At 36.9% G+C, this 27924-nt stretch overlaps 7 protein-coding genes across 15 annotated transcripts in view; 6 read left to right on the top strand and 1 right to left on the bottom strand.

Annotated features, from left to right (window-relative positions):
• Positions 1–223: 223 nt before the first annotated feature.
• On the top strand, positions 224–4319 carry LOC129580415 (uncharacterized). Of its 3 annotated transcripts, none has more exons than XM_055470830.1 (6): positions 253–782; positions 1281–1519; positions 1622–1817; positions 1902–3497; positions 3570–3710; positions 3800–4319. In XM_055470830.1, exons 2-6 carry the CDS (start codon positions 1411–1413, stop codon positions 3924–3926), a joined length of 2169 nt encoding a protein of 722 aa, XP_055326805.1. In that variant the 5' UTR covers positions 253–782; positions 1281–1410; the 3' UTR covers positions 3927–4319. The 3 variants fall into 3 exon arrangements, with proteins under 3 accessions (XP_055326804.1, XP_055326805.1, XP_055326806.1); XM_055470831.1 differs by having other exon boundaries at positions 271–782; positions 1038–1519; XM_055470829.1 differs by having other exon boundaries at positions 224–1519.
• A 161-nt stretch (positions 4320–4480) lies between these two features.
• LOC129580412 (MYND-type zinc finger-containing chromatin reader Zmynd8-like) lies at positions 4481–7416 on the top strand. 2 transcript variants are annotated; one of them, XM_055470825.1, is made up of 7 exons: positions 4481–4650; positions 5155–5336; positions 5400–5463; positions 5533–5701; positions 5767–6149; positions 6219–6743; positions 6871–7416. In XM_055470825.1, exons 2-7 carry the CDS (start codon positions 5158–5160, stop codon positions 6913–6915), a joined length of 1365 nt encoding a protein of 454 aa, XP_055326800.1. In that variant the 5' UTR covers positions 4481–4650; positions 5155–5157; the 3' UTR covers positions 6916–7416. The 2 variants fall into 2 exon arrangements, with proteins under 2 accessions (XP_055326800.1, XP_055326799.1); XM_055470824.1 differs by lacking the exon at positions 4481–4650 and adding an exon at positions 4754–4899.
• Positions 7245–9598, top strand: LOC129580413 (MYND-type zinc finger-containing chromatin reader Zmynd8-like). Its single transcript, XM_055470826.1, has 7 exons — positions 7245–7503; positions 7660–7818; positions 7885–8039; positions 8099–8171; positions 8247–8412; positions 8491–8858; positions 8924–9598. The coding sequence occupies exons 2-7, from the start codon at positions 7663–7665 to the stop codon at positions 9386–9388; spliced, it is 1383 nt and encodes a 460-aa protein (XP_055326801.1). The 5' UTR covers positions 7245–7503; positions 7660–7662; the 3' UTR covers positions 9389–9598.
• An 86-nt stretch (positions 9599–9684) lies between these two features.
• LOC129580409 (MYND-type zinc finger-containing chromatin reader Zmynd8-like) lies at positions 9685–12510 on the top strand. The gene is made up of 7 exons (XM_055470817.1): positions 9685–10064; positions 10143–10262; positions 10359–10537; positions 10607–10670; positions 10745–10913; positions 10994–11370; positions 11448–12510. Exons 2-7 carry the CDS (start codon positions 10146–10148, stop codon positions 12201–12203), a joined length of 1662 nt encoding a protein of 553 aa, XP_055326792.1. The 5' UTR covers positions 9685–10064; positions 10143–10145; the 3' UTR covers positions 12204–12510.
• LOC129580411 (G-protein coupled receptor moody) lies at positions 12408–26620 on the bottom strand. Of its 5 annotated transcripts, none has more exons than XM_055470822.1 (9): positions 26165–26620; positions 18858–18965; positions 14486–14626; positions 14240–14410; positions 14047–14174; positions 13809–13962; positions 13094–13710; positions 12840–12956; positions 12408–12753 (listed from the first exon to the last, which is right to left on the bottom strand). In XM_055470822.1, the coding sequence occupies exons 2-9, from the start codon at positions 18935–18937 to the stop codon at positions 12701–12703; spliced, it is 1461 nt and encodes a 486-aa protein (XP_055326797.1). In that variant the 5' UTR covers positions 18938–18965; positions 26165–26620; the 3' UTR covers positions 12408–12700. The 5 variants fall into 5 exon arrangements, 4 of the variants coding, with proteins under 4 accessions (XP_055326797.1, XP_055326798.1, XP_055326796.1 ...); XM_055470823.1 differs by lacking the exon at positions 26165–26620 and adding an exon at positions 24898–26123; XM_055470821.1 differs by lacking the exon at positions 26165–26620 and adding an exon at positions 20389–22095.
• LOC129580414 (endocuticle structural glycoprotein SgAbd-4-like) lies at positions 22103–22894 on the top strand. The gene is made up of 2 exons (XM_055470828.1): positions 22103–22251; positions 22322–22894. The coding sequence occupies exons 1-2, from the start codon at positions 22231–22233 to the stop codon at positions 22811–22813; spliced, it is 513 nt and encodes a 170-aa protein (XP_055326803.1). The 5' UTR covers positions 22103–22230; the 3' UTR covers positions 22814–22894.
• Positions 26621–26766: 146 nt separating the features above from the next.
• Positions 26767–27924, top strand: part of LOC129580408 (G-protein coupled receptor moody) — a 54230-nt gene continuing 53072 nt past the window's right edge. Inside the window, exon 1 of one of the 2 annotated variants that reach the window (XM_055470816.1) lies at positions 26767–27238. In XM_055470816.1, coding sequence (XP_055326791.1) covers positions 27214–27238 — 25 coding nt within the window. In that variant the 5' untranslated portion in view covers positions 26767–27213. The remainder of the gene's footprint in view (positions 27239–27924) is intronic. The other variant, XM_055470815.1, reaches the window with a different exon arrangement.

The following is a 27924-nucleotide window of genomic DNA, read 5'->3' as shown; positions in this document are numbered from 1 at the left end:
CCGATTTCATAGAATCTTTTTTGTTCTTGTTATTGTTGTTCTGCCAGTGTTATTTGCAAACCGATATACAAACATCCAATCTATTGTCATTTATGTGTTGTGAGTGAGCAGCGTGCTGTAAGGCGAGATAAGAACTGTCAAGATGTGACAGTTAGTCAAACAATGAAAGTGGTTTGACAAAATAGAGCGAGACAGATATGCTCCGTATGTTTGTCGGTGTGTATGTGTGAGAGAGCACATAATGATTGCATTTGTACGACAAATAAAAGCGAAAGGTTGTTTTTCTCAACGAAAGAGACGAATGGATGTGTGCTCTTCGGTCAAATTGCAGTGACAACGAGAGTGAAAACGAAGTCTCTGTGTATATTGATATTCGGGCGGGCGAAAAAGACCACTGCTAAGCATTATATCATTAAAATATACGAGAAAGATGCAGTGGCGATATCACTACGTTTTGATGAGCGAATGAGAGTATATATGTAGTATATATACATTCATTGCTGTTGTGTCGTAGTTTTTTTTTCTCTGGTAAACTTTTTTCCCTGTCAGTGGTGTGCGTTTTTTTACTATTTTGAATGGGATGAAAAGTCGGAAATTCGAATTTATTTCGTACACGACAAACATTATTATCAAATCGACCATTGTTTTATCAAGGCCAATAGGAAATCAACCAAAAGAAAACCAAACGGTGGTTTATTGCGAATTGCGTGCCTTACGCTGTAATTAAATGGAAATGTCACCGTAAAAATGTGTACTATTGGCAGAATATCCTAATTAAATCGGTATGATTAAAAAGTTTCTGTTCTTTTGTCTGTAAAACCAGTGAATATTTCCACATTAAAATGTGAATAGTGTCGAAAATTCAAAAAGTTCTAGTTTTGATTGTGTTTGGTGGGAAAAAAGTGTTTTGGATTTTTGTTTGTTTGGTATGCCATGCACTGTGTTCATGGTCGCTGGGCGATAATTACGTTTATATATTTCTTCATTTGCCATTCACATGTGTTTCGTCGTATCATGAATTTGAATGTAAATTTCAGTAACCTCTCGATTGAGTGCATTTATGTTTCAAATTTCTATTTGAAAAAAGACTTTCGTCAATCGAAACACCATTTCCTCCACTTCCATGTGACAAATTGTTTATATATGTGAAACAATGTTTTCCTCGTCTTTCGATTTCTTTATTTTGAGGAACTGAAATAACAACAACAAACAATTCATAAAACAAATAGCGTTGTTATGTAAACTGAAGTTGAATGTTTGTCATTCTTAAATTACACCAGTTGCAGAAAGCTAGAGATAAAATAAGGAACAATTAGAAGCACACATCAAGGCAAACCAAAACCCATATAAATGAAGCATTCTAAGAGACTCCCTTTCGAATAGTGCAACCGAACCAAGTAAAAAGTCAATATGGAACAATTTTCCCATGATTTGACATTGGCACTAGAGGAGACGTCACGTGTACGAGCTGGACACTGTTGGGGCGGCCGACGCCGTACTCGTTCGACCGGCAACTTACGTAAGTATCGATGTAATGCGCAAGTCATTTTTGTCTCCATGCAAAATTATTGCATCGTGTGCATTTTGCCATGATTTTCACTTGTTCCATTTGTATGTTTAGCATGTGCACCACAGCCGACGGAAGACAGTTCGAGTCCAGGCGATGGAAACATTGATATTAATGAATGCCAATCAAATTCAATCCTGAGTGATTCGGATGATCGCCAGAATTTCCAACTTGCGCTGAAAGTGCGACAAACATGCCTCTTTGGCAACTTTGAATCCGATTCACTGAATGAGAATTTCAGCCCAACACGGTAAGCACACATTTATACACATGCTTTTTTTTTTGTTGTTGTTTGGCAAAATCATTAAATGAATTTCATCTTGAAATTTTGCAGACCCAGCACTCGTCGAAAGCGAAAGTTTAAGCGCATGGCTGTGGAATACGAAACGACACCATCGACGCCTGGCAACCCAAATCCAAATACAATGTTTCCGTTGACCGGCAGCAGCACGGTTAAGAAACGGGTTATGAAACACACAAATCAGGAGAATTTCCGGACCGGTCTATTTTTCTGTGGCAAACGCAAACGATCACATCGTGAACGATATCACGATTATGACCATTATCGCTTGCATTCGAGCAGTGTGCCACGCCAGCGTGAATTTTTCACACCGAAAAATTCATATTTGGAGTACAAAAATCGCAGTCGTAACGCATACGCCAAGCCATGCGAACGAATTCTACCGCTGAATAAAAATATTGTGTCGAAAATTGAGAAAATCTCACTGGAATCACTAAACCACAGTGGTGCTATGAGCTTTGCGCCGGGAATTGTGACAGCCAACGATGGTAAGAGTGTGCCGACTGGATTCAATTTTGATTCAGCATACCTAAAATGCAGTAGCCAAAATACAACAACGAACACGAATGCCGATGTCAGCCAACAACAGTTGCCACAAGTTCCAGTTGGCCTACAAACGGTCACCCCATTCACAGCAAAGAGTTTGTCCATTGACAGTGCATCGAGTGCCAATACCAATAAAATGCCACAGAAATCGGGCAGTTTTGATTCACCGTTTGTCGTTCAAGATATTCAACCGGGTGGTGTCGTTCAATCACCGATGGTGGACATTTCGTTGCCGATTAAAATCAAAGAAAGTTCACGCAAAGGCCACAACACGTCACGGCACTCGAACCACAAGCGAAAGCAAAGCAAACGAAGCCAGCTGAAAATGCAATTCCACGAACAGAATGGCATGGATTGCGGTAACTTGAATGATTTCTTGAGCTCGAGCTCGTTGAGCAGCAGTGATTCTGAGGCGGGCGAAACGAACGAAAGTGATCGAGAGGGAGATGATGAGCTGACCGATTGGCCAGGCAACGAAGCAATGGTCAATTTCGCTTCGAAAAATGATTTCAAGCGGGCCAAATCGGCACGAAGTTCCACCAACAATAACGCGTCTGGCGTGCATCAGACGTCTGGCAATTTGAAGGCACGTTTCACCAACGACGATTGCATGGGTCAAGATGAAGATACACTCATGTCAGCTGATGAACTGCCAACAACAACATATGCATCACATTTGAGCACATCACAAAATCCAGTCAACACTGGAACCACATTGTTAAACTTGGAATCGAGCATATTTCCGCCAAAGTTTCCCACGTCGCTACAAAATCGACTGACATCGAACGATTCACTAACGCATTCGTCACCGTCAACATCGGACAATCAGCTTACATCAAATTCTAGTCGTGTGCTGCGCACCGCTACCTCGTTACCAATCGACATTGTTCCACAGAGCTATCAAAACTTTACGTCTGGCATTCACACGGCACAGATCGAAAGCGAAATGTCTGGTGAAGCTTCGAACCCGTTTTTAGCTTCGCCGAGCATGGAAGTCAGAGAGATTCGGGCAGGCTGTCGGCGAATTCGTGATGAACGACCGGGTTTTACCATTTTTAGCAGCGTCAACGAGCATTTGGCCAGGTTTGTTGAATGATTCTTCTTACCAACAAATTAAAAAATGAAATAAATAAAACTTTATTTTCTTCCGTTCAGATTCTTACAAGACTCGCGACAATCCCAGTTGATTTTGCCATACACAAATACAGAAGAGAACGATAAACTCATCGATTTGGCCAAATTGTACTCACTCCGCATTGAGATAGAAAATTGTCGAGCCATTTTCTACAAAACAATGTAATTATACATGAAATTTGGTTTATTCATCAAAAATCAATTCTTTTCGATATGCAATCGATTGAACAAGAATTTAATTTCTTCCACAGTAACACAACACAATCGGTTAAAATCGATCAATCGAATATGTCGAAGCTATTCTTGAGTGACTATAAGCGACGATGCTATGGTGCCGAAGCCGGCGATGATTCCGAGTCAACCGAAATGGCTAGCTAAAAATCTATTTGGATCACGCTGTGTGCTGTTCAAGCATTTATCTAAAAATGATATTGTAATTTAGTTTTTTTTTCTGTTGGCCTTTAATTTTTTTTCTTAATTGTGTTTATGTTCTGTACTTTTGAACAGTTTACTGTTCTGTACTTATAAAACCGATGGTTTCTTAAATTAATTTAGCAAATGATTTGATTAATTGGATTTCAATTTGGTCTATTGATTGCATCTAACAATCGATTTTCATTTGTACCAACTAGAAATATGTAAAAAAAAAATAAATATACATACATAAAGTACTATTATTTTTATAACTGCATTACTATCTAAGCCATATGCCATTTAAATAAGATTATATGCTGGAAAATAATAAAAAATAATACAGAAAATCAGTTAAAATCAACGATTTCATTTTGTATAGAATTTGAGTTTGTTTCGCACATGGACAGCGCCACAGTGTCATTTTTTGAATGTAGCCGAAAATCCCCCAAAAAAAAACCACCAACACGAAGTCTTACAGTACACTTTGTTATTTCTTGATGAGCAACGTGCGTACACACACACACTTGCCAAATTACGAACACAGCCTAATTTGCTTACACAAAAAACTGAATAAGCGTTCTTCTCAGTTGTAGACATCGTATCGAATCAAAGTTTAAACTCAATCCAGGATTTTGGTGACAAAAATATAACAATTCTGTACCGAATTGGTCGGTAATTATGGAAATTGGTAAGAAATCATGGCTATGAAATTCTCATTATAAATTGTCAATCGTTTTTCTACGCTGCTTTTTTATGTTCAACGCTGAAAAAAATATTTTACATTGTTTTGTGTATATTCGCATATCGTCCATTTTGTTTTTTGTTTGTTCGCCGCTGAAAAATAGTTTTTTTCGCAAACAAAAGTGCCGAGGTGCCGATAAAAACAAATGAAATATATTTCATTTTTATTGAGTATGCCATGACAAAGATATCAATGGTTTGTATCATTCGTGTTATACATAGCATATTGTGCTGTATATGCAAATGGGAGAATAATCAATCCCATTGTTTAAAATATATATGCAGTGCGTGACAAACTTGTCCGGATTTATGTTTGGAAAACCTCGATTTTACTTATTGAAACATGTGAAAAAATCGAATTCGTTCATTGCCTCTTATTAGATTGACATATGAGTGTGCACGATATGCTTTGATTTGTATTTGTTCAACATAATCGTTTTATCTTACACAGAAAATGTCTGAACGCAAATGGGACAATTTTTGCTGGAAATGCCATAAGGATAGCTATGACGAAGTGTCTTGTTCAAAATGTGTTTTGTCATTCCATAAGAATTGCATTGCTGATCAAAATCGATGCAAGTCTGGCTGGCACTGTCCAGAGTGCAAATTGTTAGCAGAGACGGAAAAAAATAGGTACTGCATAAACTGATCTTTGTTTAAAGTTACACAAACAAATCATTTTCGATTACATTGCAGAAGTTTGAATGACAACGACTTGGATGAATTGCTTAAACATTGTGTTGAACGGGTTAGCCATAAGGTTGCATTGAATTGCTGTCCATGTACCAATTACAAATATTAATTGTAATTCATATTCATATTTCCAAAGTCTGGCCGATTCACCGTCCCCAATGGTTACACGACCAGCAAACACTTGATCAATCCGATTACATTTCATGAGATTTTGGAAAAAACTAAAAATGCGGAATATTCAAGCGCAAACGAGTTCTTGCTCGATTTCAAATGGCTGCAGCATAACTGCTACATCCTTAAGAACTGTAAACGATATTTTTCTAGAAATCAAAACGTGTGTTTGAAATTATTGAATTTATTCTGGATTTAGATTGCAAGAAGGATGACAAAGATGCGAAGAAAGCGTACGGTGAAACACTTGAAAAAGCAAAAGTCTTATTCAAACATTGCGAAGATGAAGTGAGAGACCTTAGACTTTGCGGCGACTGTTACATAAGAGGCGATCAGGAGGATGCCTTCATAAGCGTTTGCTCCGAGCCACATCTAGTTCTATGGGCCAAATATGCGACATATCCATATTGGCCTGCAAAACTATTCAAGATACATGAAGGTCGCAAGCCACTTGAAGTTTATTTCTTCAAAGAGTACAACTCTGCGCGCGTCTCGTATGAAGACTGTTTCCTCTATTCGAAAGGAGATCCGAACATTTATTTCACCGACAAGGACAAGGCAGGCATTAGTGCCGCCGCAGAGGTGAGCCAACAATTGCACAGAAGTTTGTATTTTCAGAGCTGGCGACACTAATGCAAGTTTTGAATTTAGGAGGCCAACCGATACATTCAGAATATTGAAGCGAAATTCGGTACCGTTCGACTACCGGTAAGATTTACCAAACCAACTGCAGGCGAACTATTTACGAAACAATTGGATGAAATGATTCCTGGTTTTCGCAACCCAGATCAACGCACACTGCACATTGACCATGATACGATCGAAATTTCTCAACCGAATGACAATGATGCCAGCAATTCCGATAATGTCAAAAGTGAACAAGCGACAACGACTATTCAATCCAACGAACGTGTAGATGTGATGATTGCATCGCAACAACGTTCTATTCCGGTGACAAAGACATTCCTAGAAAAAGTACACCAATACCGTGAAAACATTGCCGCACTGAAGGCGGAATATCAATTGCAAAAGGATACAATTATTCAATTGCAGACCGAAATTGAATCGATGAAAAAGGAGGTGGTTCACGCCAAAACGCATAATTGGTGCACCAAATGTCTACAGCAAATCCAAACTGACAATGCAACATTGTGCGAGAAATGCATCCAACTGCATGTGAGTTTAGTTTTCTTGTTTTATTTTGAGGATATTCGTCAGACTTATGCATTATTGAAAAAAACTTATTTCGAAATTTTATTCATTGAACATTGCTTGTAAACTGTTCTATTTTGACTAATTTCAGGTAACACCTGTTGAACAGAACATCGAAGCGGATCCTGAAGTGTAATTTTTCGTTTAGAAATGTTGAAAAAAAAAGAATTGCCTTTTCGCCATTAGTCTTAAGAGGAAGAAAAGAAAAGAGGACAAAAAAATGTCCAAAGTTGAACTGAATTCCCAACAATAACCAATAACCATAAAGCACATATACAATTGCATGTTGTTTTGCAATCAGTCGAATAAATGAGAAATGTCAATGTCATCCATTTTCAAACGAACAATATTCATCAAATCATCAAAGTGTGTATGTATTGGATATGTCATAGCACAACTGCACGCTTTACGTTATCGTTCACGCATACTACTGCACGAAAGAGAAATTGTTGTAAACAACACAATGCAGCATCTCACTAACAGTATCATTGAGTAGCGATACTTCGAGCGCTCTAATTGGCAATTCAGTTCAGTATCGTGTTGATTTCGCATTTTTTTGTCTTCAAAATCGCAGTGAAAATACGATTAATATATAAAAATACGATATTAATAAAGTTTGTTTAAAACATATGAAAAATCAAGATTTTTTGTTCAAATTTATGTGAGAGTGAAGAAGAATAAAGTATTTTTTCAATAAATTCGTGTTACATCTATTACTAAAGCGGTAAACCCATATTCAGAGCAATGTCAAAAAATTAAATTTCAAGTTGTTGTCAAACACGAAGCAATTTGATTTTCAAACTTGTTGCAATTTCTTGCAATAAATTTGAATATCGAACAGATGTGATATTTTTTTCTTTTTGTTTTTTTTTCTACATAGAAAATGAATAAGTATAAACAAATGCTCAGCGGTTCTGACGACGAAGATATACCGCTAGCTAAGAGAAAATGGAGTGTGAAGAACAAACAGTTTTCAGTTGATGAACGTTTATCTTGTGTAACGGGCGCTTCTTCAGAAGCAAATCTACCTGATTCCAAAGTAATATCTGGCATTACAATCTATTGAAATATTCTGGATTTTTATGTGAACATTTGAAATTTTCAGCCGAAGTGGGATAAGTATTGCTGGGGATGCCACAAAGAATGTGCACACGAGGTGCATTGCTCTAATTGCGTTATATCATTCCACAAGAACTGTACTCCTGACATGCATCGATGCAAGCCTGGTTGGAAATGTGTGGAATGCCAATCCAATCAAAAGTAAAACTACTTAACCTTTCGATTGAATGATTTTCAATATTTTAATAATTTCTATTCAGATGTTTAGACAATGATGATCTCAGCAAATGCTACATATATATCGTTGAACGTTTGCTTAGAAAAACGATCAAGGTATTCTTTTTGTTGTTGTTAAAAAAACCGTAGATATCAATACATTGAATATAATATTACATTTATTCTTCACAGAATGGCACTTTTAACGTTCCATATGACTACACAAACAGTTTATTGATCAATCCGGTGAGTTTTGCGGACATTGTAGAAAAATCCAAACGCAACGAATATGCCAACACCCATGCTCTTTTGCTCGATTTCAAGTGGTTGTGCCATAACTGCGAAATTTTGCATTCAAGTGAGTATTTCTTACGAACTATGTAAGCCTGCCTATAGAATAACAGATAATCTCCTGTGTAATTTGCGGTACTTTTAGAGCGCGTGAAACAAGAGAAGAAAAATTTGGTGGGAACCAGAAATATTGCAAGGAATTTATTGAAGAGTGCCGAAAAAGAAATCGATTTGTATCGAAAATGCCCTGAATGTTACGTAAACAATAACGTTGACATCTATCTGGTGTGCTCCAAGCCTCATCTGGTGGTATGGGCTCAATTCGACATTTATCCATATTGGCCAGCGAAAATATTGAACATTTACGATGCATCTAGAACGCTTGAAGTGTTCTTCTTCAATGATCATACCTCAGCAATCGTTTCGTACGACAATTGCTTTTTGTACTGCAACCACGATCCAAACGATTATATGACGGGACAATACAAAGACGACATCAGAAAGGCCAAGGAAGTAAGACACATTTTGCTTAGCAAACCATGTGAAAATTGTACTGAATTTGAAATATTTGGTTACAGGAGGCGAGTAAATATATCGAAAATATCGAACGAAAGTTTGGTCCATTGCAATTGCCAACAACATTCATCAAGCCAATTCCTGGAAAATTGGACACGATGCATTTAGACGAAATCATCCCTGGTTTTCGCAATCCTGAAAAGCGAGTACGCCCAAATGTATCCGAAGCATTATTTCAATCGTTTGAAAACAGCGGCAAAGACCATGATATCAATGACGATGTATCCCATATTGACAACTTGAATCTGGCTGACAAATCCAAATGCCATCACAAAACCGAGGCTAAAGCATCAAAAATGAACGTTGGTGCGTGTATTCCGATAAATAAACCATTCCTTGAGAGAGTACGGGCATGTCAGCAAGCCTTGCGTGAACTAAGGTCAGAATCTGAAATGCAACGTGCTGAAATTATTGAGCTGCGAAAAGAAAACGAACGGCTGAAAAGTGAATTGGCTCATGCGAAATGAAGTAAAGAGTTTTCACGCCAATTTTAAGCATACAAGCAGTTTTATTCAACATTTTAAATGTAAAACGCAATCTTTTTCCCATCGAAAATATTAAATTTTAAGAATCAATTTTAATCATTTTAGCATTTAGAATTCTTGATACATTTCCATTCACCCTCCATCATAGTGGCATTTATATTTTTTCGAAATAAAGGCAATATCATTCAAATATCTGTGATTGTTTCATTTGTTGAAAATTGACAGCATACTATTGTTGCTTGTTGTGCGTGTATGTGTGTGTGTCGAGTCGACCAACGATGCTGCTGTCACATTCAAATGAGCGAATATCTATAGACGAAAGTATAAACAAAACAAAAATGTATATAATAAGTTTACGTGCTGACACAAATGTATATAATATACTTTATTGCCTGTCGTCACTTGTTGAGCGTCACATACCCGCACACATACACAACTGGGAATAGCAGAACATTTGTTTACAGTCAAAATCCTGAGCATGACATAAGCAACGCATCTCTACATCTTGAATGACTGTACACTGAAACCCTGTTTCATTCTGCTTAACTATGGGAAGTGAGACGTATCGAAATATCATTAGCCTTCGATTCAGTTGATTTTCTTACATATTTTGTGTCATTTCGAATAAATTCATTTCAGCCTTGGTGTTGTTAAATTGGTAGAATTGAAAAAAAAATTACTTTCGGCGTGTGAAATCATATCAATAACATTAATTTGGTTCGTTTTCTTTCCATAGAAAATGTATTCGCATGAAAGCGACTCTGAAAGTGAAGATATTCCTTTAAAACAGAGGATAAAACTTGACACCAGTTCAGAATCTTCACTGTTGAAAAGATGCGATTCAAGTGGGCCAAAGGTAAATAGTAGTATTCATTCGAAATGAACCCAATATATTTGCTTTTCTATTTATGTTTTGCATTATTTTTTTTTGTTATTTGTTATTATTTTGCAGGATAATCGGGACAAATTTTGTTGGACTTGCCACAAAAAAATTGGTGACTACGAAATGGTTGTGAAATGTTCCAATTGTGTTTTAACATTTCACAACAATTGCATGACGGATATCAATCGGGATAAAGCTGGATGGAATTGCCCCGAGTGTCAACTTGCCGCAAAACCAGAAGATTTTTGGTATGTCATTCTTCTCTATACACTTACGAGGTGTTTGAACAACGTGTTTTTCTTTCTTTTTTTTCATAGGACTATGGGCGAATACAGCCTTGAAGACTTGTTCAAACGTGTATTCGAAATTTTGGCCAAAGAAGTGAGTTTGGCTTTAACTTATCAACAAAAATCATAAAATCATTGTAACAAAATCATTGTATTTGTTCTTCCCAGAACGGTAGCTTCAACACTCCAGAGGGCTACACTGACAACAAGCTATTAGTCAATGCGGTGACATTTGACGATATAGCCAAAAAAATTGATCGTGCCGAGTATAAGAGCACACAAGTATTCATGTTAGACTTCAAATGGATGCGACACAACTGTGAAATTTTACACAAATGTAAGTGTATTTGGTATTCGAAATACGACATCCATGTTTACCAATAATTTTCTTCTCTGACCCATTTTTTTTTCATTTAGATGGTGACGTACGCGAAAAGAATAGTTTTGCAGAGGTTCGAGACAATGCCAAAATGCTACTGACGAAATGTGTTGAAGAAATTGACGAGCTGAAGCAGTGTGGCGATTGTTATATGAATGACGTAAATGGACATCAAGCTCTTCGAGTTTGTTCACATCCACATCTGGTCGTATGGGCACAGTTTAGCAAATATCCATACTGGCCTGCCAAACTCTTGCAAATTGGTAAAGGCAACAAACAGCCGCTCGAAGTGTATTTTTTTGGCGATAATGAGATTGCAAACGTCGCCTATGCTAATTGCTATCTGTATTCCAAAGAAGATCCCAACGAGGACCTACCTGATCAGTACAAAGATACCATCAAGGAATCTATGAACGTACGTAGGAATTTAATGATTTTTTTTGTTGTTGTTGAATGATTTGAGAAGTGTTTATTTTCGTGTTACATTCCCAGGAAGCTGCCAAGTACATTGCAAGAGTTGAAGAAAAGTTCGGCCCGTTTCATTTTGCACCGCCGAAAACTAAGCTGTTCCGCGGAAAAGTTGATAGCGAACAATACGACCAAGTGATTCCGGGCTTCCGTAATCCAGAGCTCAGATCGCTTCCGCTCCAAAATCAATCGCCGGAAGACTCGTCTCACAACAATAACAATAACCGTAACGGTAATATTATTGGTGATATGGCACAGGATATTCAAGAGGAACCGAAAAATACACCTAAAACAATATGCATCACCAAAACATTCATGGAGCAGGTCAATGTTTTACGTGGATATGTGCGTGAATTGAAAACCGAACATGTTTCACGACAAGCTCAACTGGCTGAATTGCAGGCAGAGAATGCAGCATTGGCACACGAAAAAGCGATTGAAAAGCAATTGAATGCTAAAATAAAAGCCGAATTCGAAGCACAAACCATTGAACTGTTGAGTCTTCGCAAGGAAATTGATGCATTGAAACATGACAAGGAAGTGGAACAGTCAGCTCATGTCAAATTAATCGTGGAATACGAAGCAGAAAAGGGCAAAAATATTCAATTACGCGATAAAAATCAGACATTGGAACAGAAACTGAAGTCAAAAAGTGACAATGACTTTGAGAAACAGACTCAGCTCAAATTGAGTCGATGGTGCGTGGTGTGTTTGGACAAACTTCCAACTAAAAACACAACAATCTGCTCGGATTGCAATCCAATGGCAGACAATTCTTAACGATGATGACTACATTTTTCAATTGTTTCCATTAGAAATTATGTCTCTTTTTCTATTTCTACCCAATTTTCTTTTTTAGTTTAAAGAAACCATGACTTACCATTTGATATATTCAACTGATTGAAAAAAAAGCAAAATAAGCAAGAACAAACATTGAACCATTGAAAAATACTACCTAAAATTGACAATTCAACACAAACTTCCTTATTGTAATTTCAAATTAAAATGAAAATATGAAACATTCGTTTATTTAATAAATACAATATACTATGTACTAGATACATACATAATTATGATATACACTATATTACTATAGCTATTGTTTTTTGAATTAAAAATAATTATTTTTGGCACATATTTGGTTTCTCTTCGAGTAGTTTTGTTTCTTCTTCTTTTTCCTTGAACGAAATAGTGGTTACGGTCGTAAGTTAATTCGGTCGTTTTGGCTAATGATATGTCATTTGTTTGATACTATTTCGAGACTTTTTATGATATCATTATGGATCTGTGCTACCGCGAATGTCCGGCAAGCGTCTTGGATGGGGTGAATCTTTAAAAAAAACGATATAATCAAATAAGCATTAATCGTCTATCTTCTGTCGAATGAAGACAAAGGTAATGCGGCAAATGTGTTACCTCGGCGATGCTGTTGATGATTCGGACAAGACGACTGCAGCTCCTCGGGTAGGGAAACCTGTGATACCATGGTAACAGATCTGTGGTTGTAGCTGAATGCGGCATCTTTCCATTTCTCTAAAACGAAATGACATTTCTAAGAAACATTTTGATCTTTCCGGACAACAGTCGATTCTATCGGTATATAAAACCAATCGGTTAGTGATTAAGCAATAGGCATACAATAAAGTAAGATAAATATGGTGACTTCTTACCACCCACTGAACTGCCAGCTTGAGTGAATGCCAGCAATCGGCCTGGTTTGCACAGAATAACGGTTTTATATGCTTGTCTATATTGTTTGTTCATTATTACGTAGATGATTGGATTGATGCACGACGATAGATACAGTAGAATGTAGCCGATTATATGGAGCGTGGGATATGAAACATCTTTATCAGCAATTTTGGCCACAGTGATTGGCAAATAGCACATTACAAACGATAAAAATATCGCCAGTACCATTTTGGTTATACGCCATTCGTTGCGTTTTGCCTTGGCATCGCGTGCGTCTTTAACCCGGCTTGGTTTTGGATTTGTAAATTTGCCGCTTGGTATTTTATTCGGTTGGACGGTCATCGTTACTCCTGAATCACTTCGACTATTGACACTGACATTTTCACTACAAATGGCATTCGGTTCAGTTGCCGGTTGATTTGAGGTACCTGTCGATATGGCTGGTATTGGAACAGTCGACGCTTGAGCCACTTCTGTATTTGATCTACGTTTATTTGTGTCTTTGGTGGCAATTGGTTTTGACGATTGGATTACGCGTAAATTGTTTGGAATCGCATTCTGTTTGCTCGCATGCTGTCTCATCCGTTGTTCAGACCTATCGATGAGAGATGATACGGAAATAGTAAATAGAACAATCCAGTATGATTAATCGACTGCTGAAATGGTATTTATTTTTAGAATGCTGTGACTCACTTATGAACGACCCAGAATATTCGCGTATAGCATCCAATGATAATAATGCATGGAAATACAAAAGCCGTCACAAATAACGTCGTTTTACTGCTGTGTCCATTCTTGTCTTGCATAATTGAACATGTGCCAAGATTGTCGTCGCGTTTGAACACACCTGAATGCATGAAGAGTTGACATGAGAATTGTGTGCACCAATATGAACATTGAACACATTCGAATCGATATCGATTAAACTTACCCCAAACGCCGAACAGTGTCGGAAGTTGCATTCCGTAAGCAAACACCCAGCTAAACACAATCATAACGGTAATCCATTGAGTTTTATAGATGCGCGCATAGGAACTATGGTGTGTGATCATAATGTACCTGCGGTGTGAAAAAAATGCCTGCATTAGCCAGATTAAAAGTGTTATTTCCATGGTTTTTTTTACCTATTTATTGTAATCATTGCGATGCAAAGTAGCGAAACCCCGACATTTCCATACTGTAAGAACGGTATTATTTGGCACAATGGTCCGTCGGGTAGCCATGTGCCTCGAATGAAACGATACGCGCTAAATGGCAGGACAATCACACAAAACAAACAGTCAGCTATGCATAAACTGTAACCAAAGCGAAGAAAAAAATATTGAAAATTCCATTCAATTCACTTAAAAATGTTCAAAATACGATTTTACCTAATAATAAATGCGGCTGCTACATTTCGAACTTTTGGACACTTTAGTAATGCTATCACGGTTAATAAATTTCCACAAATACCAACAATCATTATGAGAATAGTGGCAGCAGCTGCGAAATTCAACAACGGACGACCAAATCTAGAATTAGGAAGCAGAAACATTTCGAAATCATAAAATTGGTTTGACTTCAGCGAAAATGCACAAAAAAATGGAGTCAAAAAACAAAGAAAATAGCGAGTTAATTTGGCAGAATTGATATGCTGGATTTTACGATGTCATTCATTGCTACGAGCGCACGTGTAAACATAAAAGCCGTATCGCACTAAAATCGAGTGAAAAAGAAAAGCAGTTCGGTCGAACGCTTTCAAGCATCACAAATGCATTAATCCAGCATCAGTTAGTTACCTCTTTGCTCCGAAACCACTCTCGAACTAGTGGAACAAACGTACGAATGAAACTATAAATTTCAATTTGAACATGGAAAACTCCGATTATCGCATGTAATTCTGCTTCGGTATATTCTTTTATACTTCATGTATGTTGAATTGAGGGTTTCAAGCAAATCCTATCAACACAACAAACATTCATTCTTTCATTAGCTAAAGCATTCTGTTGTGTGTGTGTGTGTGTGTGTGTGTGTTTTTTTATCCGAATTGCATTTGCCCTCGCTTTGTGGGCCTCAAACTCATGGAGCAGAAGTCACGTTGGCAACAGTACACACAAAATTCGATGTTTTCCACAAATTCAAAACAAATCAAATTTCGTTGACTCAAAGTTTTACATGTTTTCAAGATAAACAACAACACATATCTCCAATTCAATACGATACTGTTTACGTCGGATTCCAGCAAATCAAAAATAAGAAAGAACTTTCAAGTCGACCAATAACCGAGCAAAGTCATTAGTCGATTCGAAAAGTTTGTTTCTCCAAAGCTCTGCACACACACACACACACACAACTTGATATAAATTTACGCTTTACGATTTGCTTATTGCGGTTTATGAGCATTTATTTGTTTTATTACAATTTCATTAGTTCGCATTCTTTGAAGCAGATGAAAATTTAATGCCGCAAAGAGCTTATGCATCGTTAAATTTGTGCTGCCGAGTTGCTCGTACATGCGGTTCAAGTGAAAATTATTACAACACTGCATCCTCCATGGCATTCTGATATATTCTGAACACGTGTTTTTTTTTTCATTCAGTTTATTTTTGCCAAAGTCGAACGAACGTCATTGATATCATCCAGGAGGAGCATATTGCTGACGTTTTCCCCCTTTTGCCATCATCCAAAACTACCCCATATAAATGGAATCACTTCATTAAAAAAAATTGTGTATGTTATATATATTTATTTAGTTCGAAAAATCATCGGAATCGAGAATGCGAGTGACCCAATTTGTTGTCGTTGTAGTTGGTGCATGGCCATTTGGAATGGGATTTTTCATTAAAATTTTACAATCGATTTAATAGCATCGTCAAATTCTCTTTACTACTTCATATTATTCCATGTTCGACCGAATGGGAATGTTGCCATGACCTGAAATTATTACTCGAAAAATTACCGACATCCAGAAAATGCCTTCAATTCAATGCTCACTTTCCATCACTCAGATATCAATTGTTATACGGATGCTTGACGAGGAGAGGTTTTTTTTTTTTACTTTTTCTTCTCTTTTTTCTCTATTCCAAAATTGATCCAATGCATCTAAACCGCTAAAACGCAAACCCATTTTCGAAACATTCATATTCACTACCAATGATAGTACAATTTAATATCTGTCTATATATCAAACTCGCTCGGTCTCTTTCTCTCGCCATGCATTCATTCTGTGGCGCAATAAAAGGCAATAAAATAAAGAGAAATTTTTATATGATCCTGTTGAACGAGTGGTATTTTTATGAGGGAATTTTTCGTGCAGCAAAATTGAAGTTCAAAAGTGCAAGCCGAAAACAGTGAAAGAAGTAGAAAGCAACATGCGAAGAGCTAAAATGCATTTCGCATTGCGAAAATGGAATCATTCGGGAATGGTTGCGTCTGAGAACGACAAATGGCAATAAAATGATGGATATTTCTATTTAAAAGTTGTAATGATATCGTCTGCGCTGATGTACGCTATGGAATCGTCTAGAGTGTTTGTCACGATGCAAACGTGGTGCCATTTGGTTTCGACCATTCCGAATTTGCAGAAATGCTGTGTTATACTTGATGAATTCTTTATCTGATCTTGTTTTCGAGAAAGAACTCTTTTTCCCTTTTAATCCATACTTATCGTGCTGAAAAATTGAATTTGATGACGAATCAATATTTAATCCGAAAATCCAAAGTTTCATCTGTCTCGTGCCTTGTTTTTTTCCCCCTTTAAAATCGTGAATCCAAAGAACCGGCTTTGTAGCGTCCATGCAATGCAACTGCAAAGTTGATGTGATTTGCTTAAGATTGGCAATTTGTTCGTTTCACTTAATATGCAAATTATGGAACTTAGTTTGTTTGTTAAAACTACAGCATTTCAACTTATCGTCTTAAGCGCAGTGATTTAATCGTCGCTTGTGCTAATGTGCTTTTATGTTCGGTACTTCGACGTCAATTCCATTAAACATGAAAATGGCGATTTCATATTATACAGCATGACTTAAAGTAGTAGTTAAAAGTTTTTTTTTGCCGATACTCCCATCTCCTGCTCATTCGGAACAATGTATGTTATCGTAGTTGTGACTTTTCTCGCTTTCATCCACCGTCGCTCGGCAACGACGTGCGACTCTGACCATTACAAACAAGTGAAAATCGTATAAAATCGCACATAAAAAACTGTACAAATCCTTGGCGGAGTTGAAAAAGCAATCACTTGCTGGAATATCTTCATCTCGATGCTATTTAATAGCGAACGTCGTCTTTTAGTTTGTCATCAAACGGAATCCGTTCTTCTTTGATCAGAACTCCCCCACCACTCCACCCATTGCATGGTTCATCAATTTATGGGCACTCTTAAAAGTCGATCGCATTTTAAGTTTGAGTTAGAACACGAAACTCCCATCACGTCACTATACCCCGTACGTTTTGATGATTTCGTCAGATCGGTTATGAGATGGTTGGTTGGTTCAGCTTGAGAATATCGGTTTATAGTTTGGCAAAGCGTCGCAATCAATCATGTACACTGCTCTGTAGCAAACGTCGAAACTCTTGTTCAGTGGTGCATAACATCTCAAGCAATAATGTCTCCGATTCACTTGTTTAAAAAGCAATTCTTTTTCCTTCTTTTGACTCAACTGCACTTGTCTATTGAATTCCCAGAAATTAAATTCAACTGCACAAAACACATTCCAAAAAATTGGCCAAAAAATACGACAGAGATAAAAGTTTGCATGTTGTCGTTGCATCCGATTCTTTGTCTTTGCTTTGTTCTGCAACATTGAAACGGCCATTTAGAGAAATGACAAATTCTTCTCCAACTGCATTCCATTTTTATGTGAGTTGAGATATTTCCTAGTGCATGCTCCAAAACGTCCATTCAATTTCATTTGGCTCTTTGTCTCGATGAGGTCATTTCTTCTTTTTTTTAAACACATTCAAGCTACATTTCACACTTTATTACTCAAGTTTAAAATACTCTAGCTCTTTAGTCATTTTGTAACCAAAATTCTTAAATACATGCCCCATTAACTGGAACAAATTGATTTGCTAGGTTTTTTTTCTTCATTTAAATGAAAATAATTCAAGTGATGAATATCTTTTCTACCGCAAATGGAATGTCAAACCAACAGTTGATCGTAATATTTTGATGATTTTGTTAATTTGATTCATTCATTAAATTATTGGAATTCGTTCACATCAATTTATCTAAAATGGAAGCCACTACGAATCGTTAACAATGAACTTCTGACTTTTTAAATGCGAATTGGGTCAGAGGTTTTGATTCCATGCCGTATGTGTGTGTGTGTGTGTGTGTGCGTGTGTGCAAATTGATATATAATCGCTACTATATTGCGTTTCATGAAACTAATTGAATATTCTTCGATTGGATTGTGGAATTCTCTGTGGAAAAATGTGTATTTCACCGAAGATAAAGTGATTTTTCGAAGTGGTTACGCAATGAAGTAGCAATAATATGGTATCAATTGTTTTGGTCATGCATTTTTACAGTTCAGTTATTTTTGATTTGTGAATACTCAAGTTACGGTGTGTTGACATCAAGGTGATGAATCGGGTTGCGTATGTCGATACAGACATGTCATTCTGTTTAATTCGATATGATTCAGTGGAAAAAAAACACCTCATCTGCCAAATATATGCAGAAAAAAACAACTGAAGACACAAAGAACACCAAATAAAGCATATTAATAAATAATCAGGAGATTCTGTTTTGTTCACCTGTTCAATTCATCCGGATCATCATCATGTGGTGTTGCTGATGTAAAAAGATGCGCCTCATTGAATCCAAATCGCTCCATCTTTGCTGAGATAAAAGTTGTATCGACTCTGTAAAGGCGAAAAAGAATACAATGAATCAAATTGTTTATAATGGTCTCTGAAGCACGTGTATCGTCTAGAACTAAAAACAGAAACAACAACGAAAAAAAAATAACAAGAACCGATCAAGTTATATTGAAATTATTGTCGTCATTTCAGGTTTCAACGAATGCTGCTGGTTGTTTACCAAATGTACACCGCCGCACACCCACACATTTGTTCCGCAATTAGCTCTTGTGAACGGGCACAGTGTAGGAAACAGAGAATATACACATGCACAGCATGCGAGCAGCAAACGAGAAAAAGACAGTGCACAAAAGTCAATGACAACATTGGAAATATTGAATATCATCGATATGATTTCATGCTCAATTTACGTTACCCACCCATTCTGCATCGCATTCAATTTAAAAAGAATAAAAGTTGTCGTTGTTTCTGAATGGTCAGTGAATGTATTGAAAATGAAACTGAGCATTGCTTAGCATTTACACGCTATTTTGGGTAGTAATGTGACGACGTTTATATGGAGATTGTGGAATATTCCAAATATGCATTATAACAATAACAGTAATTGCCATTCGACTCGAGTTATTTCAATAAAATGCAATGGTTTTGTGTTCAGCATCAAATTCGCTTTGTCGCTCGCTCTCTTCTGCACAGTTTGTGTGTGCTGTAACATCGTCGTGCGTTGAGCTGCTACGGCATTCTATGAGTGGTTTTCTCCGATATATAGAAACTAACGGGTGACTCTGACTCACTCATTGTAACAACAGTAGCATGACAAAGCGTGTATCATTTGCTATGCGAACGAACGAAGGATAGCTGTGCTATGTATCATATTGTTCGTCGTATTCATTGAGAATTTTTAATACCTTCGACTGATTCAAATGATCGGCGTCACGAACGATTTTGTAATGACCAAACGTGATTCATCACATCGATTGCACATTCCTACCGGAGCATTTTTGAATTAAAATAGTAAATATTCTGAGAAATAATCAAGTCATAGCAGTTGTAGTTTTCCCCATATGCGGACAATGACGATGCGGTTGAATTAACCAAAAGCGTCAATGCTTCATTCCAACACAACTTTTACTTCCAATGAAATCGAATCTCTTCTTTCGATACATGTTCATTCATTTGTTGTTTACAATCGGAATTCCAGGAGATGATACATCCAATTTGTCTATTTGCTCAATTTTATGATGTTCGAAACACCGAAAAAGGCAACCATTGCCGTAGAGTATTGTTGTTGTTTTTTTCTATTTCTTTTATTTGCTTCCTACGAATTGGTTTCATGCTCAGTTTTACTGTTCGACAAATATAAACAATAGAAACACACACGCGACTTTTTTCGGATGCTCATGCACACCGAATTCCTGCCGCACCTCCCTATCTCCGTGTAACAAAGCACGTGGATTCGTACATTTACCTCTTATTGTGTCGAAATGGGTACCAGTAATCGCGCATTGTTTACTATTTGATTTATTTTTTCGTCTCGTTTACTCAACGTCTCTCTCTCTCTCTCTCTCTCTCTCTGTGTGTGTGTGTTTCCCTCTTTCTGTGTTCTCTGGCAAATGCACAAACCAACACTTTCGACTCTCCGCTGCTACTATTGTTATCGCTTCCGATCTGTTTGCATTGCCATTCAAGTGGTTCGCACAATCGATTGAAACAGTAGGCTCGATTCGAGCACAAAATCAATAAAAAGTTGAAAAATAAATGAAAAACTTTCAACTCAACAATATTTGCTCTGATGTGCACTGCACTCAATATTTACTCGCTTCTTTCTGCGTATGTTACGTTTACAATCAAATTTTTATATATGTCACGACATAAATCACACTCAATATACTCAACGTGAATAGTTTATTGTCACATTCAAAGGTGAACGGCTTTTTTAACCGGTCAATTTTTGAAAATGCACAAAAAAACAAACAATTTGAACAAAAGTAATATTCATTAAAAAATTTGTCACAAAAATCACAGAACAATTTTTTTGTCTCTCTCTCTCTCTCTCTCTCTCTCTCTCTCAATCATCGACGGTTTTTTTTTTATATTTATGGTTTTATTATTTAAAATGGTCTTTGTTTTTTTTTCTCAATGCGTTTGGTTACGCGTGCAGCGCATAGAACATTTTACGTCTTTTGTCTCGGAAACATAACGATTAACTGAACTATAATAGAACAAATGTTTTTCGTTATAACTCATGTAACGCATCAATGAAAGAAGAATAACAAAACCGAAGCAACGACAAACGATATCATCGAAACTGTTAATGAACATCGACACAAACACACAGAACCGAACCGAAGCGACTCATTGCCATATACGACTCGGAACGACGCGACTCGACTCGGCTTATAGGCTTGGTATTTGTTTTATGAGCTCCGTTACTAATATCTCGACGACTGCACATAATTTTTTCCTTTTAAATTCCTATTTGCTGTACGTAACACTTAGGCCAATAACAATTAAAACAAATTAAAAACGTTTGGCTTGAGAACAATTTAGTAAAATGTGGTAAAATAAAAGAAAAAAAAAACAACGTAATGCTAACAAAGTGAGAAATTTTCCATATAAATTTCTGGCTATTTTTGAACCGAGCATTTTTTTCTCTTGTTCCAGCTAAAGATAGTTTCTGCGAAGCGTAATCAACTGGATATATTTGTTAAGATCAAGTTTGAACAAACAAGATCACTGCTATCACGTTTGGCTTTTTGCATGGGAGCCGTACCACTTTCTGTAAGCTTAAACAGCACATAGCGTTTGAAATAGAGAGCGCTTGTAAATTGACACCAAGGAAATAGTGTCTTTGACTTAAATTTAGAGTCTGTTAAAGAAATGTTTATGTGTGATTAATGTGTTTCTAATCAATTTTGTATTCAAGAAAAACCGGTTTATCCTTGCCTTGTCGCTAATTTGATTGAAGATGCCTTCAACACATTCCGTTCGTCAGCCCATATTTTAAGCGACATAAAGACTCTACTGACCTTTGACAAACAAATTTGCAATTTTATTGTGGCCGAGTATGAGCTGTTCTTTTAGCGATGAGTTTGTCGAAATAATTCACACATGGTTTTAACATTTTGAGCTTAGATTTCGCTTCGATAGAAACTCGTGTTCACTTTCGATCTTTAGCAAATCGAAATCCATCGAATCAGGTTTTTCGGCTATAAAAGTCGTATGAATTTTTCATGAATGCAGCTATTACTTAATCGAACGTCAAACGCGAAGGTCTTCGAAGAAGTTGTGAACGTTTAGCGAAACAAATATGAGCAAAATGTTTAGAACAGTGAGTGAAATGCAATTAATTTGGATTAGAATGTGTTTTAGTGATGACCATTTTTTTGTTCTTTCGATAGATCGTGTTGGTTGCATTGTTGGTGGCATGTGTGTCAGCAGCTAGACGTGCTAAAGAAGAGCCGAAGCCAGAACAAAAACCTGAGCTGGCCAGCACAGAACAACCAGAATTGAAAGCCGAGGAATTGGAAGCTGCCACAGAGAAACAAGAGCCAACGAAAAATAAGCCAGACTTAAGCGCACATAAGCCAGACAAAATAGCGGTGATTAAATCCAAAACCATAACATCAGATTTGGACGGAAATTATCAAGTTCAATTCGAGTCAAGCAACGGAATTGCATCTAATGAAGGAGGAGTCGCTGGTCAAATTGTACAAGGATCAACCACTTGGATTGCAAAGAATGGTGAACCTTTGGCCATCAGTTTTGTGGCTGATGAAAATGGCTATCGTCCTATGGGCTTCCATTTGCCAACACCACCACCAATTCCATTGGCCATTCAACGCGCTCTCGACTATTTGGCTACCAAAAAACCTGATGTTGACGATAATTAGTAAATCAATTGTAAAATTAAAAAAAAAAGTTTCGCTGATTAAAACGAAAATTCATGGTAAAATGAATTGAACAAAATGAAATTTTCTGTGTATGAAATTGAAAAAAGTTCATCAAAGAATGGGCGAGATATTGAAGAGTGTATGTGCACTGTAACTCGTTGAGTATTTGAGTTTGTTCCAAATTAAAATTAATTAAAAGGTCACAACACACAAGTGATCTTCATCAGTCATCAACACATACGAATGCTAAATTAAGTTGAATACTGTTGTGTGCTCAATGCTCATACAAATGAAGAGAAATGTGTATGAAGTTTACTGTTTGCGTGTTGGTTTGTGATGACCAGCATCACGAAGAACAAACTATATATATATCGGTCGTTTCTAGACACTGGAACAATAAATGCGGTTAGACATACGCTGGGAGTTTGGTGAAAACGGGAGTTCAGTATGACTAATATGCTTTTTGATATGAGAATGAGAAAAAACCGCACATTCATATATAAATATAGGCGGAAATATGACAAACCGCCTAAAGTGACTTGTTTAGTTTTTCTGAGAAAGTGGACAGTTTGCTCGCGTCAGTTGAGCATTGGATGGAAAAAGAAATGGGAGATTTCATCGGGAGATACCCGCGCTCCAAATCGCTTTTATGACTCATAAATCCGCAGTAAAATTATGTTTATTTACATGCAGATACAGCATCAATTTTGTTCCAACATATTTTGGGGCTGTGTTCGACAAGCGTGTCGGTTGATTGAATGTGGGGCGTTCGCATTCGTCAATGCTCACAATTACGACCAACGCTTATGGATTTTATTGATTTAATAGAACAAAATTACTAAATGATTGAAATATATTTATTCGATGCGGACTTTGTAATGTACGCGTTTGAAATGGGCCAAACAAAAGAACGGAGAAAGGAGCATTGATTTTCGGTGCCTGTGTGTGCCTGTGCATATGCGTGGATGTTAACGTCAATTATTGTCACTTTTCAATTGAATTTGTTTCGATTTATCTCTCGCTGTGCGACAGATCAATTCTTAAGATGAAACATTTACAGCCCCGTTTCCGCACGGAATCCAAATACGATTGCTTCGCTCCGTGAATTGATATGTACGATCGCGCCCACGACCCACTACGACCAATCAATTTTAATGATACACGTAGGAATCTCGAAATGTTCAGGCCAACAATTATTATTGATGTCTTATTAAAATATCTATGAAAATTAAATGGATTTTATGTCACCGCAACAATGTAATACCAATAAAATAACTAGTTTGTTACATTTATTGACGACCGAAACGACTAACGACTAAATCGGTATGGGGCCGCATAAGCGCACTGAATCGAAATGAATAAACCGATTTTATGTTGACCAAAATTGGTTTTGCCGTAATAAAATCGCATAATGAATGGTGGATTACCATAGTGTTTGCATACACTACGGGTCGGCATTTTTTTTTTTGAAGAAATCATTTTTACGGTCGTTTACAATTCAATTTGCAGGTAGGAGAAATGTTGTGCGAACTCATCAAATATATGCCATAATAGGGACGGTTCACAAGCCAAACCTGCGATCCAATTACAAGAAAGTTATCAATCAAATCGGAATATTATATTCTTTTTATAAAACGAAACCGTTTTTATTTTCTTGCAAAAGGTCGATATGGATATCAGCATAAATCATGTAAAGTCACAAAGGCGAGCCAATCTCTCAATGACTTTACTATTATCGTCATTGTTATGACTTCAATTCAGCAGAAATAAGAAGAAAGAAACCACCGGACGTCATCGAATGTATTAAATTTCGTTCAAGTAGCCTCTTAATTGTAAACAAGTTCGTTCAACACGTACAACAAACAATGCGCATTCGTTGATCGGGGAGAGTATGAAGTTTTTCACATCATGAGCAAAGTGTTGAGCACAGAAAATAAACTTCGTGCCAAATAAGTCGATTCAAAGTCGTTGGAAGTTGAATTGTTGGAGCGCAATGGCTTCAGCCAAAAAACGTTGTCTCACTCTCGCAAAATATTGCGGAAATATTTAAATAACAAACACAAACAATAACAATAATCGCTCACCTCTATTTTGGGATGGAATATTCACACAATCTTGAGAATTATGATGTCGATGTAAATGTTTTTTTTCGTAGAAAGAAAAAAAAACCGCAAAATTTAATATGATTCATGCGACCGCTGCTTTAACAAGACCAGTTATTTGCATTGACCAGTTCCAGTTTTCTTTGCTTTCGGATGACTCAAAGTGTTATAATCTTTCAAATTTTACTCGATGCTATTTACTTTCAATTGATTCCAGCGAGAATCTGTCGATTTGTCTATATTTACACTTTTTGTTATCGCTAAAATTTTGCCATAACTTTATTCTTGGCTATTTACTTAAAGGCTTGACTTGCTGACTTGTTGAACGACTGAGTCTTGAGTTTTCTGCTGAGTTTGAAAATTAATTATAAGTCCAATGAGCGAGAGATTGTGCCGACGCCGAGCACGGTTTTTATGGAAATCTTATCCGAAACATATGGAGTGTTTAATCAAGCACGCGTGCAGTCATAACAATTACGCGGTCAGATATTTGCTGCCACTTTTCTGAAGTATGTTCGCCACACAAGCACTTTTTTGCATATGAATAATGATCAAAATACACCGACTTCTTCTGACGAGAATAATAATGATCCGTTTTGCATGTTTTCTTTGATTCATTCAATTGATTTCAGATTGTGCACCGCACACGATGTTATTTGCAATTACATTTATTCACTAAATCACATTCACAATTCCAGTTAATCAATAAAATCGATTGAAAACAATTGCCTCGATTAAATTCAAGTGATATTGATTCGATTTCTATTTTAAAATTTGTTCACTTGAAATTTTTGTTTTTCACTCGAAAATCCATGAAATTTTTTCGATAATTTGCGGAATAAATTGTACCAAAATAAAATAGAATAAACAGAGGGCGAAAAATTTGACACTGAACAATTCCATAACGGAAACGCTGTGAATGTCTGCACTCAGTTGTGGTCTGTATGTGAACTGGCGAGTATAAATGCGCCAACATCTAAATCGATTGAACACGAAAAATCGTTTGAATTTGTTTTCATTTGAATCGGTTCTTGTTAGTGGTACCGCTCCCTATACACAGGCTGGCAGATAAATACTGAACACATTGTTAGCTGAACCGTGTTCAAACATGTATCAAAGAAAAATAAATAGCACAGCACCGGAATCGCAGCACTCTTTCAATTGTAGTATGTGACATATATGAGCGAAAAGAAACTAACTAAAAAGCGAACCGGGTGTTAGAGTGGAAAAGAAAAAAATAAAACCTCACCACACAAACACACACATCTCCTCTCAGCGAAACAGAGAGCGAAGCACACAGCACAAAAACCAACGACCATAAATTCAATTAAACTGAAATCTCTTCGTCAACGAATTGTTGAGTAGACGATGCGGTGCGGTTCAAGCGACATTTATACACAGTCACACATTGTGAGAGACCGCATCGCACTTGTCTCCGGAACATAAATTATATTTTTTTTTCTACACTGATTTGTTATCCCACCGACAATTACGAATGAATTCGAGTCGTTTGAAATCTGTTACTCGCCGTTTAAAAAATGTTTCTGCACAATTTTTCTCTTTCTCTTAATCCGTCTTTGTTTGTCTTTTATAATGACGTAGCGCCACAATCTTCCACGTTATCGTACTGACTCATTCTTATCGATATACATTTTTTTTACAGATAGTTAGAACAAATACAAAACAACAAAAAATCTACGAAACTCTCACACACCTCAGAAAGTCTGTTTTCAACCGACTCGCTACTGGATGTTTTAACTGTTCGTGATCGACTAAATCGGATACGAATCAATGAAATGCCTCGAATGAATCAGAAATTCGCCATAAACGATATGCTGTTTTGTTATTGACATTCGTTTATGTGTCGATTTGTCACCTTTTGTCTACTTAAAACGTACTTTTTCGATTTCCTCGTACTCGCTACGGATAAATGAAAACAGTTAGCTACAATTTTTTCCTGTGCAAACGTCGTCGTTGTCGCCGACATCGTCATTTGTTTTTATTTCATTCGTCAAAATTTCATTGCGTTGAGTTATATTTATAATTTTTTTGTTAATTCAAAATTTGTTTCATTATTTTTATTTGTGTTCCAAAAACGCCAGCTGCATATTTAATTGAGTCGTATGAAAAAAGCGACAAATTGATCGTCGAATAAACGCGAGTTGAAAAAAAAAGTATCGTTTGGTAACATTTCAACGAGACCAAAGAGAGAAAGAGAATTAAAAAAAAACTCTTCGCTCGTTCTGGGTATAAATCGTCATCTCCTGCTGTTTCGTTTGATTTCATTAAGTAATTCTTATGGACGGCCAGCAGTTGAACACATGTGAGTGAATTTGCACAGCTCATAAATCGTACATTCGATTCAATTTTAGCTTATTTGACTTTTAAGTAGCGGAAATTTATTTCAAGTGTTTTTTTTTCTGCTTTTGTTTTTGTTTTGCATTCGGCTAGACACTCAGAAATTGTAGTGGATTTGCTTGCATACAAATAATGGAATTGGCGTTTTGAAGTGACATGTCGGGAGTTGTGTTTTCCTCTCTGTCTTTGTCGTTATGTTTGGTTGTTATTTTTCTGTCTGTTCCAAAGATGTCAATCCTTAAGTTATGCTTATGACATGTGCCTGGGGAGCGTTTGGTCAAAGTCACGAAATTAAATGCGATAATTTAAATGGATCAAAATATATGTGGCGTTAAAAGAATGAGCTCAAGAGACTCATTTCCCAATGTGTAATTAACAAACGTCGGCGTCGTTGTAGTCGTCATCGTCGTCGTTGTGCTTGAAGTCAGTCTCTAGATGCACGTGGTATAACTGCTTGCGAAATATTTAAAGTATGTGAATTATCTTGAAAATTGCTCAAAATTTCAACGGTGCGATGAAAAGTGAGTGTCAATTTGGTTTTTGAGTGCATTTCTGCGCCATTATGACATTGTGCATCGATGATTCATTCCCGACACCGTTGCACACGACGACGACGACGACGACGACGACGACGACGACGACGACGACGAC

Source organism: Sitodiplosis mosellana, unplaced genomic scaffold (assembly GCF_009176505.1).
Source record: "Sitodiplosis mosellana isolate CC-2019 unplaced genomic scaffold, AAFC_SMos_1.0 Smas_scaffold_1, whole genome shotgun sequence".
In the NCBI taxonomy this organism is placed as follows: Eukaryota; Metazoa; Arthropoda; class Insecta; order Diptera; family Cecidomyiidae; genus Sitodiplosis; species Sitodiplosis mosellana.
This window is presented reverse-complemented; position numbering and strand designations above follow the sequence as displayed.

Coding starts and splice junctions, on each gene's coding strand:
- LOC129580415 (XM_055470829.1), top strand. CDS start 1,411: ATGGAACAATTTTCCCATGATTTGACATTGGCACTAGAGGAGACGTCA. Junction 1,818..1,901: donor GAGAATTTCAGCCCAACACG/GTAAGCACACAT, acceptor GAAATTTTGCAG/ACCCAGCACTCGTCGAAAGC. Junction 3,711..3,799: donor GCCATTTTCTACAAAACAAT/GTAATTATACAT, acceptor TTTCTTCCACAG/TAACACAACACAATCGGTTA.
- LOC129580412 (XM_055470824.1), top strand. Junction 5,702..5,766: donor CTGCTACATCCTTAAGAACT/GTAAACGATATT, acceptor TTCTGGATTTAG/ATTGCAAGAAGGATGACAAA. Junction 6,744..6,870: donor AGAAATGCATCCAACTGCAT/GTGAGTTTAGTT, acceptor GACTAATTTCAG/GTAACACCTGTTGAACAGAA.
- LOC129580413 (XM_055470826.1), top strand. CDS start 7,663: ATGAATAAGTATAAACAAATGCTCAGCGGTTCTGACGACGAAGATATA. Junction 7,819..7,884: donor CAAATCTACCTGATTCCAAA/GTAATATCTGGC, acceptor TGAAATTTTCAG/CCGAAGTGGGATAAGTATTG. Junction 8,859..8,923: donor ACATCAGAAAGGCCAAGGAA/GTAAGACACATT, acceptor ATTTGGTTACAG/GAGGCGAGTAAATATATCGA.
- LOC129580409 (XM_055470817.1), top strand. CDS start 10,146: ATGTATTCGCATGAAAGCGACTCTGAAAGTGAAGATATTCCTTTAAAA. Junction 10,538..10,606: donor GCAAAACCAGAAGATTTTTG/GTATGTCATTCT, acceptor TTTTTTTCATAG/GACTATGGGCGAATACAGCC. Junction 10,671..10,744: donor TCGAAATTTTGGCCAAAGAA/GTGAGTTTGGCT, acceptor TGTTCTTCCCAG/AACGGTAGCTTCAACACTCC.
- LOC129580411 (XM_055470820.1), bottom strand. CDS start 19,431: ATGCTCAGTTTCATTTTCAATACATTCACTGACCATTCAGAAACAACG. Junction 18,966..19,342: donor TTGAATGCGATGCAGAATGG/GTGGGTAACGTA, acceptor TCGCCTTTACAG/AGTCGATACAACTTTTATCT. Junction 14,627..18,857: donor GATCCGGATGAATTGAACAG/GTGAACAAAACA, acceptor TCCTAATTCTAG/ATTTGGTCGTCCGTTGTTGA.
- LOC129580414 (XM_055470828.1), top strand. CDS start 22,231: ATGAGCAAAATGTTTAGAACA. Junction 22,252..22,321: donor TGAGCAAAATGTTTAGAACA/GTGAGTGAAATG, acceptor TTCTTTCGATAG/ATCGTGTTGGTTGCATTGTT.